Source organism: Pogoniulus pusillus, chromosome 14 (assembly GCF_015220805.1).
Source record: "Pogoniulus pusillus isolate bPogPus1 chromosome 14, bPogPus1.pri, whole genome shotgun sequence".
Classification (NCBI taxonomy): Eukaryota; Metazoa; Chordata; class Aves; order Piciformes; family Lybiidae; genus Pogoniulus; species Pogoniulus pusillus.
The window spans coordinates 22,775,011-22,790,211 of NC_087277.1; the positions used below are offsets into that span (position 1 = coordinate 22,775,011).

At 39.7% G+C, this 15,201-nt stretch overlaps 1 protein-coding gene across 1 annotated transcript; it reads left to right on the plus strand.

The window, feature by feature from the left end:
* The first annotated feature begins 3,139 nt into the window (after positions 1-3,139).
* On the plus strand, positions 3,140-9,794 carry SLC7A13 (solute carrier family 7 member 13). The gene is made up of 4 exons (XM_064153978.1): positions 3,140-3,863; positions 6,235-6,366; positions 8,215-8,579; positions 9,281-9,794. The coding sequence occupies exons 1-4, from the start codon at positions 3,140-3,142 to the stop codon at positions 9,524-9,526; spliced, it is 1,467 nt and encodes a 488-aa protein (XP_064010048.1). The 3' UTR covers positions 9,527-9,794.
* Positions 9,795-15,201: the final 5,407 nt, after the last annotated feature.

Here is a 15,201-nt window from a genome sequence, read left to right on the forward strand (position 1 = left end):
TGCTGATTTCTATTTTACTGTCAAAGAAAGCTCAGTAGTTGGCACTCATATGTTGTCATTCCCTGTTGACTATAAAAATGGCAGTACTTTGACATTTTATTTTGGCATTTATTTTCATTCTGCTTCACGTATCATAGGAATTTTAGGTTTGTCTTATAGACATGTCTAGGTTATTGTAACCATTTATCTTTGCACCTGAGTCTCTGGATAATGTCATCAGAGTGAATGTGACCAGCTATTGAGTACATAGTTGATTGTGAGGCAGGAGATGCTGACATATGAGACCTTGTAATAATCATATAGACTGTGGCAATTTATCCTCTCAGCCAGAGGCAGAAGTTTGGCATCTTACAGAAGACCTAGGAAATTAATGTTTATGATTTGCTCCAGAAGACTCTGCCTTTAGCTATTGAAAAAGAAAGTGGTTTGGCTGAAAACCACCTGTTGTCTAATCAGCTGTGATTTACCCAGTTCTGCCCCTGTAATGCTCATCCCAATGTTCTGTTCCCAGAATGTCAGTTTTTGTTGGATTTATAGGAATGTTGTCATTGCCTCCTACTCTGGCAAGAACATGCCAAAATGAAAAGCTCACTTTGCATAAATCTCCAAAGTATTTCATTGAAAGTCTAGACAATTTTATCTGAGGTAGGCAGAAAGCACACACCAGAAAGTGACAATCTCGCTGGGGTTTTATGAGATGAGAGAGCTTTGCCAGAAGTTAAAAATCCTTATTAATCTGCTGCTTGGGAGATTTTGGAAATGCTTTTGCCATACTAGAAATTAATGCACTTTAGGATGAAGAGTGAAACAAAATAAATTGCATCTGTACTTTAAGCTGGCATTTAGCATAAGATTGAATTGTTTTAAAATACTAATCCAAATCTATCCGTAGATGGCCGAACACAGAGATTAGAGAGTTGGAAGATTTCTGGATATCAAAAACTATGTGAGAATTCCACAAGGAACAAGGCTCAGAAAAGGCACTGAAATGAAGCAGGAAATTATGTCAGCCTCACAGAATCAACAGAGAATGGTTTGGGTTGGAAGGAACATTAAAGATACCTAGTTCCAAGCCTGCTGCTGTAGGTAGGGATACTACCTACTAGACCAAGTTGCTTAACCATCACTTTTGAACACTTAACAGGAAAGGTGCTCCAGCCCTCTGATCATCTTTGTAGCCCTCCTCAGGACCCACTCTACCAGTTGCATGTCTTTCTTGTACTGGGGCCTCTAGAGTTGGACACAATACTCCAGGTGGGGTCTCACGAGGGTAGGGTAGAGGGGCAGTATCCCCTACCTTGACCTGCTGCCCATGCTGTTTTTGTTGCAGCCCAGGACAGTTTGCTTTCTGGGCTGCAAGTGCACATTGCTAGCATATGTTGTGCCTTTCCTTATGCAGCATAACCAAGTCCTTCTCTTCAAGACTGCTGTCTATCCTCTACCCAGCCTGTAGTTGTGCATATTATAACCATTTAACACACTTGTCACACTTAATTTCCAGTTCCTGAGTACTGGTGAATAAAATACTCAAGTTATTCATAACACATGGTAAATGCCTACTTGAACTTAAATACATATTGCAATTTATAAAGTGAATAAATACAATTTAAAATGCACACAACTTTTTTAGAAATAGAGGTGTGTTTGATGTAGAACTAAAATTGTTGTAGTCTGTAGGACTTTCTGAAAGTGATGAGTTGATTTGCAGAAGATAGAAGAATGTGTTGTGGTTAAAAGCTGCTTTGAAACAGTGCATTCCATCACTGCCCATGCTGCGTAACTTCTATGTGGTGATGAAAACCCACTTTAACCAAGCCACTAAAATGAAAAAATAAGTCTGTGCACAGGCTTGATTTAACTAAACACCTTTTACATGATGGCATATTACAGAAACCTAATTTTTCAGATGCATTTAGTTTGTACTTGGGTGAAAACCCTGCTGTTCAGGACTGGTCTGAACCACCGTGTCTTTCAAGTTTGGCCCTGTGGTGGAAGTCGTGAGTTTTGTTCACTGTGTTACTGAGTTTTGACCTTTGGGACAGAACTGATTCCACAACTTGGCTGGCGGAAAGTAAACACTTTGCAGCTACCAGTTTGGACACTCAGCAACCCTTAAAGTATGTGCTGAGCTTCCTTTGCAGTCAGTTTCCTCCTTTCTGCCCATTTTCTCTACAGCTCTTGAAAAGAATAAATACATCTTCTGTGGGGTAAATCTCAATAGGAATGGTATACCCACATCTGCTTCTCCAATCAGAAGCTCTTTTCCCATATTTTGATCATAAAATATGACACGAATTTTTAAAATACATAGAAAATTCACTGGCTGCAGCTTAAAAGGCAGACAGCAAACTGGTGGGGAATTTTTGCCTTCATCTTTTTGTTCCAGAATCCCCCCACAGAAAGTGGAAATGATGAGACAGTCCTTTCCCTTCACATCAGTGCCTGGACATTAATACATAGGAAGTGCTTGGGTAGCACTGTAGTGATGAGTGTTGGAGAAGAACTGTGAATAAACTGGTGAGTTTCTTTTGGGGCCAGTGTCTAATGAGTAAAGTATCAAAAAGCCTCAAGTATGTGCAGTGACTGATGAGACGGCTACCAGAGGTGAATAAAAAACATACTGGTGATCACTGCTTATCACTGTCCATTTTATGTATTGATGGTGGGAAAATAGTGCCAGACTGTTCAATTAATTCCCATGTCACTGCCAATAACACAAGAAGGGCTGTTTTCTTTCTTCATTCTGCCATACTCTCCTGCTTGCAATTGGTCTGGTGCAGAGGCCACAGTTACCCACCTCTCACAGTTGTCTCTGAAGACATGCTAAAAAACCCCAAACTGTTGATGAGAATCAGCTGAGAAATGAGCATTATTTATCGTGCCATTTTCTTTAAAAAAATACTTCCAGACCTTAATAATTTCTGAAGTACATATTAAACCAACTTGTACATGATTTGCCAGTGTTTCTTGAAGTGTTTGGTTAATCATCTTCACTCAGAAGACTTCAAAACCCAAAGTATGCTTTGTTTTCTGAATGATTAAGCCAGCCTTCCCATAACATTTCACTAGCAAGTAAGGCTTTGAGAGGCAATCCAGCCTCTGTAGTCATATCATCTGCTGTGAAAACAACCAGAAAATAATGGGAAAAGGCAAAATTGATGATCTGAAAGTTGTGCAAAGCAAAGAAAAGACCAAGATGCAACTCAAAAGGAGCATAGGTTATTTTGATGGGGTAAGTTTTATCATAGGAACTATTGTTGGAGCAGGAATCTTCGTGTCCCCCACAGGGGTGCTAAAGCATTCTCTACTCAACGTCGGTGTCGCGCTAACAATCTGGACTGTATCTGGGCTGGTTTCTCTGATGGGGGCCCTCTGCTATGCAGAGCTGGGGACCACTCTTCCCTTCTCTGGAGGAGAATACAGCCATATTAAAAGAGGCCTTGGATCCCTACCCGCCTTCATATTCATCTGGACGTCAACATTTACCAAGCCAGCATCAAATGCTGCTCGAGCCTTGCTGTTTGCTGAATACGCTACCCAACCCTTCTACGGCATTTGCCCTGCACCAGAAGTGCTGAAGAAATGCTTGGCCTTGGTTGTTCTCTGGTCCCTGGGCATTTTGAATGGCCTCAGCGTCAAAATGTCTGCGTGGGTGCAGGCAGTTTTCACTCTGCTAAAGATGATGGCATTGTCTGTAATTGCTGTTGGTGGCATAGTTCTCCTCACTGGTGGGAGAAAGGAGAATCTGGCGAGGTTTGAGGACCCATTTGGCTCAGAGATCCCCAGTGCGTCACAGATTGCTGAAGCCTTCTTCCAAGGACTGTACGCATACGGTGGCTGGTGGTCCCTCAATTATATGGCAGGTACCTCACTCTTTAGATTTTGTTTTGCAGTCACCATTCTAATGTTGCTCAGTTCATCTCAATAGAACTTGTGTAACCTTGAAGAGCCTCTCACATTATATGCAAATCTTACATTTCTTTAGGTTGGTAGAAGTGGTTTTGTTCCTTTCTAGAGAATTTGCTTGCCTCTCTGCAGTCAGGCTGACATTTCCCGAGGAGTGCAGCAGAAATCAAAATGCTTCATTTAGAAATCTCATGCATAAACAGATTTTTTTCATATCTTAAAAAAGTTTCATTTTATGATCTGTATCAGAGCATATTTAGAAAAGGTTTAAGAAATCTATGCCAAACTGTATGCACTGTGAGGACCAAATAAAGAAGGATAATTTAATAATTGGTATTCAAATATCTGTGCCTTCTCTGAGGTTATGAAGCTGGTTTGTAAATAGTCAAATTACTTTTAAATACAGTCCTTTTTGGTTTTTGGGGTTTTTTTTTGATATGTAGTCACTTCCATGGGGAAATGGAGTTTTGCACAGAAGATGAAGAATCTAATGAAATCCTTTCATAATTACCATTTTGGAGGTATTTAAAAGAAACAGAGATGTGGTGCTGAGGGATGTGGTTTAGCACCAGGCTTGGTAGAGTTAAATAGTGCTTGGGTAGTGGTCTTTTCCAATAAAAAAACAATTCTGTGATTCTGTGCAGCTTGTGCTTAATTTTAAACATTCAAAACCTTTTTGAGTATCTAATTACTTACTCTAGCCAATATCTGATGACACACGTGGCAGCGACAAATAGAGCAGTTGTTCATGAAAGCTGCAGAGAAAAGGTTCATAATGTTAGCAAGATAAATTAATAGCATCATCAGATTCAGAGAATTAAGCTGTAAGTTTATGTGGCTCTTATCTTTAACTCTATTTAGCCAGTGACCTCTATTGCATGTAAAACATTAAATAATTCGTGTGTGTGAAATGCATAACACAAAGTTCAGTGGTGAGAACAGTGTGAAAATTGGGTTAACGTTTAAACAATGACATAATTACAGCTCTTCAGGTGCTAACAATATACTGTAGCAAAAAAAAGGTGACATAAATCAGAAAAGTATAGTTTTGAAATCTTTAGGTTTCTTTGAAGGCAAACATTTAGCTTTGTAAACCTGGAAAAAAAAAACAACAATATTATTGGTAAAATGTTAATTTCTTTTCTGATCAATCGGCAGTAGTAATGAATACCATACACTGAGCAGCACAGCTGTTTAGACAGATGCAGCCTAGGCATTAGTACTCTTCTGAGCTGAATTCCCTATTCTTCAACAATAACTCAATTCTCATGAGCTTCAGCTAAAGGATCAGGTGCCAGCTGGATGGCAGGACTGTAACAAGCAACAAAACGAATGGAAAGATAAAATTAAATTGCCAGTTTTGGTGATTGTCCTCTTCTGGGCTCAGAATTGCCAAGTGTATTTCTTACATTTGAAATAAATCCCAATTTCTGTGATAGTCTGTATCTGAACTTCTCTGCTGTGCTTATTCAGCCAGCACTGGGAACAGGATCAAAGCTGCTGTTCTAGACAGGAGAGAGAAATTATGTTTGAGAGAGGAAAGGGATTTCTGTCTCCTAAAAAGAGCTTAAGTAACTTGTGAAGTCTCTTGTAAATGGTGAGGGAAGAAGGACAGGGGAAGGGGAGTGAGAGGGAAGGAAGGAAAGAGTGAAAGAGATGAATAAGACCCTTTTTGATTAAGAGGAAGTTGAGTTATTAGGGTTCTGGAACCAGCTCCATCTTTGCTGGGACTATCACATGGTCAGGAATGTGTCAGTGCCTCAGTTGTTTAGCTGCAAAATGTGGAGGTTTTTCTTATTTGATAAAAGTAGTTTTAAGTTAAGATGGCAGAATTATCACCAAACAATTTTCCTCTGCCAGCTTTGCCCTGGAAAAGATAATTAACAACAGAATCTAGCTTTTAAGGCCACTGCTTCACTGCTGCTTTTTGTCAACAGCTTAGGTCTCTCCTGTTACTTCTGTATTTCCTGCTATAAGGGCAAAGAGAAAGGTTTTGTGTAGGATTGGGAAAATACACTCAGAAAGCTTCAGATTAGGGCTCCTGAGGTGATGTAAGAGTAAATAATTTGACTTTAGAGTCCTACAGTTAAGATAGAGATTTAGAAGTGTGGCTAAAAAAAAAATAAGAAAAAAATAGGCTTCTTTGATAATGAACTATCTGAGAACCACTGTAGGACCTCACAGCAATGTAGCTTCACAGCCATAATTAGGGGTTGGGACAGGCTTTTGGTATCAGTCTTGTTGCTCTTCATGCAGATTCACTACTGAAACACACTGGCCAAAGCTTACCTGCCTGCTTTATTAAACCTTTTGAATTGTATTTTTCAGAGGAGATGAAAAATCCTAGCAGAAACATCCCTTTAACTGTGATGACTGCTGTTCCTGCAGTAATTGTTTTTTATTTACTCGTAAACATCTCCTATCTGACTGTCCTCACACCTAAGGAAATTGTCTCTTCAGGTATGGATTTGTTTGATTATTTAATTACAAGGTGTTGACCATTAGCATGCTCAGGCTCTTCTCAGTGATGCCCAGTGATAGGACAAGGGGCAGTGGGAGCAAGCTGGAGCATAGGAGGTTCAGCCTAAACATAAGGAAAAGCTTTTTTACTGTGAGGGTGACAGAGTATAGGAACAGGCTGCCCAGAGAGGTTGTGCAGTCTCCTTCAGAACCCGCCTGGATGTGTTCTATGTGGTCCTGCTCTGGCAGGGGGGTTCACTAGATGGTCTTTTGAGGTCCCTTCCAACACCTAACATTCCGTTATTCTGTGTGATCTTATGTCAGTTTACTGGTTACTTCTCACCTGACTTTCCAGTCAGGAAGTCTGGAGTTCACTTGAAATTTTAAGTGAGATTTTTTGCTTCATTTTACTGTATGCCAGAATTTGTAATCAGTGCAGAGCAATGTTGAAAATGCTGGCTTATACCTGCACCATCTCAAAAGAAACTGGAACTTTGTTAAATCCTGGAAAATCAGGTGAAGATCAGGTCTCTGTTAAGTATGGAGAACGCCTTTGTTTTCCTGTAGCTTCAATCCTCTCACCCTTCCCTACCTCACGGTGTCTCAGGCTAAAGCAATTTTTATGAGGTGGAAAAGTCTACTGTGACAAGTAATATGGGAAAAAAGGACACAAAGATGTGCCATTTCAGGAGTGTCTGTTTGTAGGTAATTAAAGGCAAATGGAAGACCCCATACACAAGTTAACATATTTAAAGCCTCTCTCAGATGCCACACCAATGGCTAACAGGCACTGTATTTCTCCTTGACTGTCCAAACAGAACTATTTTAATACCACTGTAATGAGACTGAACTGTAAGACCTTGCCTCCAGGAGTGACAAAAAAAGCATGCCTCATTTTGGATGGGCCAGTTGGTTATTTTTTTTTTTCCTGTGAAAACAGCTCAATAGCATAAGTGGAACAGTGCTGCTGGTATCATCACTCAGCCATTGCCAGACTCTCTGCTGGGAGAGATGCATGCATTCACAGATCCATCCTGCAATGAAAGGCAGTGAATACCAGAGCATCCCTAAGTAGCAGCTGCATCACCAACTCCAAATATAAGAGTGGAGCTGTGCATATCTGTGTCAGCTGAGGGGAAAGCCTTATAATTGTATCTTTTGTTTTAAATGTCACTATCCATTTCTGTGGTTCCTGTTCTTTCACTACCTTTTTTGGGTTGATTGTGCCATCTTTAATGGTCTCTTATGCTGTGCAGGTCACTGCAAAACCTATGTACTTTATGGCAGCTGGTTATAGACTAACTAAATGTTAGTTGTCACTACGATATGGGCTGTAGCTGATTTCCAAGCACTATTGAATATCTCTTGTTCAGAAATAATCTTTCACATGTCCCATTTCTAAGCAAAGCAAAATCACATGCCTTCCTGTTGACAGTTCCCTCAAAACAGTAGATCATGTCACCACTGCAGCCACACCAGGGGCCAGTGCAGTCAGTTATTTTCTTTCCCTGCATGGCCCTGCCCGTGCATGTACATTTGTGATTCGTGGTTGTGAGACAGCTTGCTGCTGCTGGGCAGTCCATTACACTGTTGTTGGCCCTAGCAGGTTTAGCCAGCTTGCTGTCAGGCAGCACTCCTTCTTGCTGTCATCCCCATCCAGAAGTGTTTAGCTCCTGAATTAAGCACCCTTAGGATTAGATTAGTCATGTTTGACTACTGTTAAAAAAAAAACCCAAGAACTGCTGGTAAATAAGACGGTTTTCTTGTATTCTGAGTTTTGTTTCTGTGCTTTGTTCTGTAGTACAGAACTTGGTGCTTACATTACACTAATCCTTTGCTTTCTTGCAGTTGCTGTGGCTGTCACTTGGGCTGGTCGAGTGATCCCCTCTGTTGCCTGGATCATTCCTCTCTCTGTTGCTGTCTCTATATTTGGTGCCCTCAACAGCAGCATGTTCACACTAGGTCGATTAAGCTATGCTGGAAGTCAGTCAGGCCATTTGCCTGCTTTAATATCCATGCTTAATGTCCACACCTGTACTCCAGCACCAGCCATGATTTTTTCAACCACCATTGCATCCATTTTTATCATCCCCTCTGACCTTATTACATTAACAAATTACTTTGGATTTTCTGCCTGGCTTATGATTGGATTGACTTGTGCAAGCCTGATTGTACTTCGGTACCGGGAACCTCATCTGCACCGGCCTTACAAAGTAAATGGAAATCAGTTACAAGATGTTTGTATAGCTTTTTCTGAGTCATGAGTAGCGTGCTGAGGTTACAGAACAAGTGCAAACCAAAAATACAGATAATAATCACAATGTTTAGAGCCTTATTCAAAAACTTCACTGGAGAAGAAAAAGAAACAAAGTCTGCTCCAGAGAGCTTGCTCTGGAAAACAAGAGATTGCTATGTGCAGAATGGGGAAGATGTGCAGACAACATAAAACCATACTAGTGTGGAGCAGTGTGGGATCCAGGCTGGCAACTCATGCTTAATTGAACCTTGGTCTGCTCTTATCTTTCCTGGTACTACCACAGACATCAAGGACGGGTTTGATTTCCTCTCAGTCTAGCTGTCTGAAAGCTAGGTTAGAAGTGTGTGCTTTCTGTGAGGGCTTCTTCTAGACACCCAACCATGAGTTTCTTTTAGAAGATCATTTGTGAGCAAATGGTTTTCAGGTGCTGCCTGTCTCTCCCTCTGGACAAGAGAAGGAGCCTGAACAAGTATTTTAGCCATGATGTCTATCTTGTAGGTAGTTAGAGGTCAGATGAGTCTCATCTCGGGTGAGACTGAAGCAGGGTGAGAACTGGTTCTCTAGTGAAGAATGCACTATTGCTCTTACGGGGGAGGCATAAGATCACAGTTGGCCAGTTTATTTCCTAAATTGTTTTTTTTCCCTTTTCTTTTGCAGGTGTTTCTACCAGTTCCATTTGTGATGGTGGCAATGTCTTTCTTCTTGGTTTTAGCTCCCATTGTCTGGTCTCCAAACCTGCAATATGTTTATGCTTTCCTGTTTATGCTGGGAAGTCTTATTGTTTATCTGCCTTTTGTACATTTTAAATTGCATTTTGCATTTCTTGATAAAATTACTTGCCACTTACAGCTCCTCTTGGAAGTCTGTCCTGCTGATGGATCTGCTGAGGGCAAGTGTGAATAATGGCAAGTGTTTAATCCCAGAACAACTAACAGCCAGAAGAGGATTTTGCTTAACTGAGGCTGTAGAAGGTACAACTTAGGTGCTACATGTTTATACAGGAGAGCACACATGTGCAAGTGCATATGTATGTCCGTATATATGTATATATATGGCTAGTCATATATTGCACCCATATATACATGTATATACACATATGCACTTATACATGCATGTACATGCACATATATGCATATATATAGACATTGGCAAGAGTTGATATATATAAAATTTTTCTTTCTTCTTCTGTGCACATATATATATATATATATATATATATATATATATATGGACATGCACCCAGATGTTTATGTATGTATACTTACTTAATGGGTGCAAAAAATCTCTCCCAAACTGGCACAATCTGTAAAACACTCTCTTTTGCTCCTGGAAGCACATTAAAGTTGCAGATATTCATGCTAGAATAGAAATAAGACTAAATTACAACACCAATATATCATAGAATAAATTCATACTTAACAGCACCATTATATAAATACACTTTCAGTCTCCAAATGAAATTGTCTGGATTATTTTTACTTTGTAGTAGCTTTTTTATTAGAAGTCCTGGTTTTTAAAGCTTTATGCTTTTTTCTTCTGTTACCTTTTTTGTATTTTAAATTAAATGTATTTTTAATTAAAACCTTTGAAGAACATGATAAAGTTGTCATAGACTTTTCTTAATCCCAAGAAAATCATATGTAGTGCATCTTGGCTGTCTTAGGGCAACACATACAAATTTAGTGTGAAAATTTAAAGTATCAAATAAGGCAAAAATTATTTATCATCACAGGAGAAAAACTAGAGATGTGTGGATGAATCTACTTCTTTTTTGCATCTTAACCTTAATATTGCTTTATTCCTTTTTTTCTTCTGGATGTTACTGAGAGAGGAGAGCTTTTTAGACCCACTCCCCTCCATTTTTGTTTATGAAAGCAACATTTTTTTCCCCCTAAATTTTGATAACTGGGCCATATTAAGTTTTCTATTTGAACCTGAAAACAAAGAACCAGTCCACAAGAAATAGGACATACTTAGGTGATTAATGTGCTCACACATGCTAATCTTTTTTACTTAAATTATTTTTTTTGCAAATCTTATCTATTAAAGCTCAGCAATAAAACCAGTAGGTGGCTCCAGACTAACATCTCTCTTGCACTGTCACTTTCTGCATTGCTGCATGTTGTAATGGCGAGAGAAAGAATTGTACAGAACAGCATATTACAGCACTTAACAGCAGAGTGCAAAAAGATTCATTTCTCTGATATATCAAAAAATCTGAGGTCAGAATGATAGATACTTTATACACAGCTACCTCAATTATAAAGTACCCATTGGCAATGCTGGGAACCAACTGGAAGTTTAAGAGGATTTGACTTTGTACTGCAACAAGACCCCAGATGAAAACAAGTACACAAAGAAGGTAGCTTTTCTCATGGATGATGATATACACAGAATGAAAATTTGAAGTAAAAATTAGACCTTTTAAGCTGCTGTAGGAAAAAAAGCCCATGCAAGTGTGGAGTGAACTGAATTATAGCTGAGCTGGAGACTGGATGCTGCTGACAGGAAGGCAGGGCTCAAGATTTAACTTAACTTGATAATTCTATTGGTAAAGAATTGATCTGGTTATCTAAATTTTAAAAATCACATTACTGAACAAACATTTCTAGAAGTAATATTTTAAGAAATTAATTATCTTGAATATTAAAAGGAGGGAAGAATTTTACTGTGACTAAAGCACCAACAAGCAATTTTTTTTAATTGCAGTTGTGTCTGCCAGTGACACAGATTTTCAACTGGTCTTGGTCAAGTCACTTACTTAAACCCATATTTTAATATGTTAAGACAAATGGAAATCATAAGGAGAAAATAATATATGAGACAATAATATCTTCTTGTAGACCACATGGTTAGAGAAAGCACACATCAAGGGGATGTTGCTTAATTGGAAGTGTAATTTCTATGTAATGTCTTGTCAGTTGATCTGCTTAATCTTGTTTGTGCACAAGAATTCCATAAGGATTTGAGTACTTAGCAAATACAAATGTCAGAGTATGTCTGGGTAATTTGAGCATGCAGCTGTTAATGATGCAAATGTATTTAGAGGTTTAGCAGTTTCAACAAATTAGGGAACCCAAAACCCCCAAGAAAAAGTAACAGAAAATAAATTCCATCTATTTGTAATACAAAGTAGATAGTTATTTTTTAAACAAAAATCTAGTAAATGGTACATACCTCACAAATTCAGTGAGTATTGCTAAAAGATCAGCAAAGATGTGGTTAGAATGAGTTTGCTCATGCAAACTTAACCTGCTCCCTTGATGAATGCATCGTTCAACAGCCTTTGATTACCAGCTCATAAACTACTTTCTCAATATACTCTTACCTCATATATTTGATAGAATAGATGGTGTCCTGTAATTCACTATTATTTTCTTCCCATTTCAAATTGTGACCCTGCACTTTATTTATCACGCTTGCTCCGTTGTTGCTCTTGATAGACTTTGTGAGCCTACAAGAAAGCTAGAAAGAGACTTTTTACAGGAGCCTGTAGTAGTAGGACAAGGGTTAGTAGCTTTAAACTAAAAGGATAGATTGAGGTTAGATGCAAGTAGAAGTGTCTTTGCTGTGAGAGTAGTGAGGCACCAGAATAGATTGCCCAGAGAAGTTGGCAAGAGTTCAGCCTTGGAGTGTTCAAGGCCAGACTGGATGTGGCTTTAAACAGCCTGATCTAGTGGAAGGTGCCCTCGCTCATGGAAGGGGTGTTTGAACTAGATGATCTGAGTTGAGACAAAGAAAGTTAGGCAAAAATTTACTGAGTAGATGAGATAATAGTAATACAAATGCACAACTATCTTAGTCTATTTGCAGAAAAAGAACAACAGAAAGCAGCAGCAAGCAGAAGGAAGTGAGCTAAGCCAGGGAGCTACTCCCTCACCCATCTCTGTCCTGCTGCCATCTCAGTTGAAGAACCATCACCCAAAGACCTAGTAACCAAAAGCAGCAACCAGAACAAGAAGCCTTTCATGCTGCAATCTGAACTTCAAGTTGGTATGAGAGGCTGGTTTTAAATAACAGCAGCAAATATTCAACTTTTACCCATGACAGATACTCAGTCACTATATTCATAGAATCAACCAGAAGAGACCTCCAAGATCAGCCAGTCCAACCTATCACCCAGCCCTGTCCAATCAACTAGACCATGGCACTAAGTGCCTCAGCCAGGCTTTTCTTGAATACCTCCAGGGACGGTGACTCCACCACCTCCCATGGCAGCCCATTCCAATGCCAATCACTGTTTCTGGCAAGAACTTCCTCCTAACATCCAGCCTACACCTCCACTGGCACAACTTGAGACTGTGTCCCCTTGTTGTGTTGCTGGTTGTCTGGGAGAAGAGGCCAACCCCCACCTGGCTACAACCTCCCAAACCATACCATATTAGGCAAAGCCACTGGCTCACGTTTCCTTAATTTGGGAAAAGCACAGGCCTTGCACTAAGCAGGCACAAGCTAAGTGTGTGTCCCTTACACCACAGGACCCTGGGCAGGCCGGACTCAGTGTCTCCAGGTACTTTGTGTCTGTTTCCCACGCTTGCCCCTCCGGTGGAGCAGAAAAACATACCTAGGCAAGGCAAGACACGTATAAGCCTATTTTGGGCCTATTAGGCCTATCACAACACCCCTCCTCCAGGAGGGTTAACCCTTTACACACTTGCCTTGAGCTCTCAATCTCACCACTACTGCTAAGACACTATCACAAAGCACCACATCCACACATCTTTAAAATCCCTCCAGGAACGTTGACTCCACTGCTTTCCTAGGCATTCTGTTCCAGTGCTCACTAACACTTTCTGTGAAGACATTTTTGCTAATATGCCTTTTTTTTCCTAGTATCCATGTGATGGAGTACTCTGAGCATTCCCGGTTCTCACTGGCCTGATTTGGAGGGGTAAGAGATGCATTTGCTTGAGGAACTTTGAAGCTGTTTCTATTCTCCTTTGAAATAGGAAATCAAACATCTTTAAATTAGCAAGTTTGGATAACCTGCATCCACCAGGTTTAAAGGCATCACTGAGGAGCTTGCTTATTAATACCGATTTTCAATAATTCTTGCAACACAGGGGAAATTTCAGGAGAGCAAAAGAAACTTAGAATGCCAATATTTAGCAAGAATAAATGAGAAGACCCAGGTAATTATAGGCTTGTCAGTGTGGCATAAATCCTTGGACAATATAATGGAACAAAACTAAATTAATAAAGAATTAAAGAGTGTGACATAATTAATGCCAGTTCATTTGTTTTTATGGAAAATAGTCCTATCAAACCAGCTTCACATTACATTCTCTGTGATATGGTTGAGTAAGGGATAATAGTGTTGATGTATAATACTCAAAGTCCTTTACTTGAAATGAGACAAGAAAGGTCTTGTGAAATAGCTTGGAGATTACAAAATCAACATGACACATTAAATGCTTTAGAACTGGCAAGTTTAACCTGTGAAAATGAGTCTCCAAAGCAGCCTCACAGAGACTGGACCTTAATTGTACCCTTTTTCTTGTGCCTGACAGTGGGCTGTAAAAATTGAGCTATTGCTGAAAGCAATTACATAGAACTAAAACAGAAAATGGCAAAAATAAGAATAAAAAAATAAACACAATACAGAGTATGGAGCCAAATAAAATCAGGATTCTGTGATAAGCTCTGCAGAAAAAGCCATTGAGCTCTGCAAAAACTGTGTGTGACAACCAAAGCCACTGCCATTTTTTCTGGTGGCAGCACTCTCCTGGATCAGTTTTGTTGCTTCTGACTGTGAGGAGTGGTCCACAGTCATCATGAAGGGTCAGCTGAACTGAGTTGTGCTTCATTGAGATCCTGCTTCTTTACGTTTCATTGGCAACAATGATTAGACCTCCTCTGAAGAACGGTTCTGGGTGTCTCTCCACAATGGGAGAAGTGGCTGTGATTTCTCCCTGAGTGCTTTCCAACAACAGGCAGGTAATGGCACAACACCAGCCATGAACAATAGGTGAAACTTCAATATTTCAGCTTAGCCAAATGGAAATTGTTTGACTTTATGCAGAGCAAAATATTACTAATAGGCTTTTCAATGTAGCAGATAAAGTTACTGCAAGATCCTGGACCTTAAATATTGAAGCAATTCAGACCAAATTTGAAGTACATGTATATACATGACTTTGCTAGATTACATATGTTCATTCAGACCTCATTAAAAATATATTTAGGAAACATGGGAATCACTTTTGTATCTCCCACATCTTCTTAATCCCTTTTTGCAACAAGGAAGTTGCAGCCTTTGACATATTTTCCAGCAGACATTTCTGTCAGAGCCATTTCTGTCAATGTTTAAAAGTTTCTCTTGTGCAGCACATTTTGACAGCTCTATTCCATCCCCCCCTCCCCCCTTCAGTTGTCTAATCATTTCACTTTGTGGTCTTGAGCTCATTCTAAGCTGAAAAGGTTGTGGCATCATTTTGAGTTTACTTTCAAAAGCTGCTGAGGGGAAACACATCATCTGCCAACCATCAGTTGGGTTGATCATATGTATTCCTAGTCAAGGAGGCTGTTCAGATCTGCACTCATTTGCAGACAGTGGTTGGGCTAGCTGGGCAGAAGTG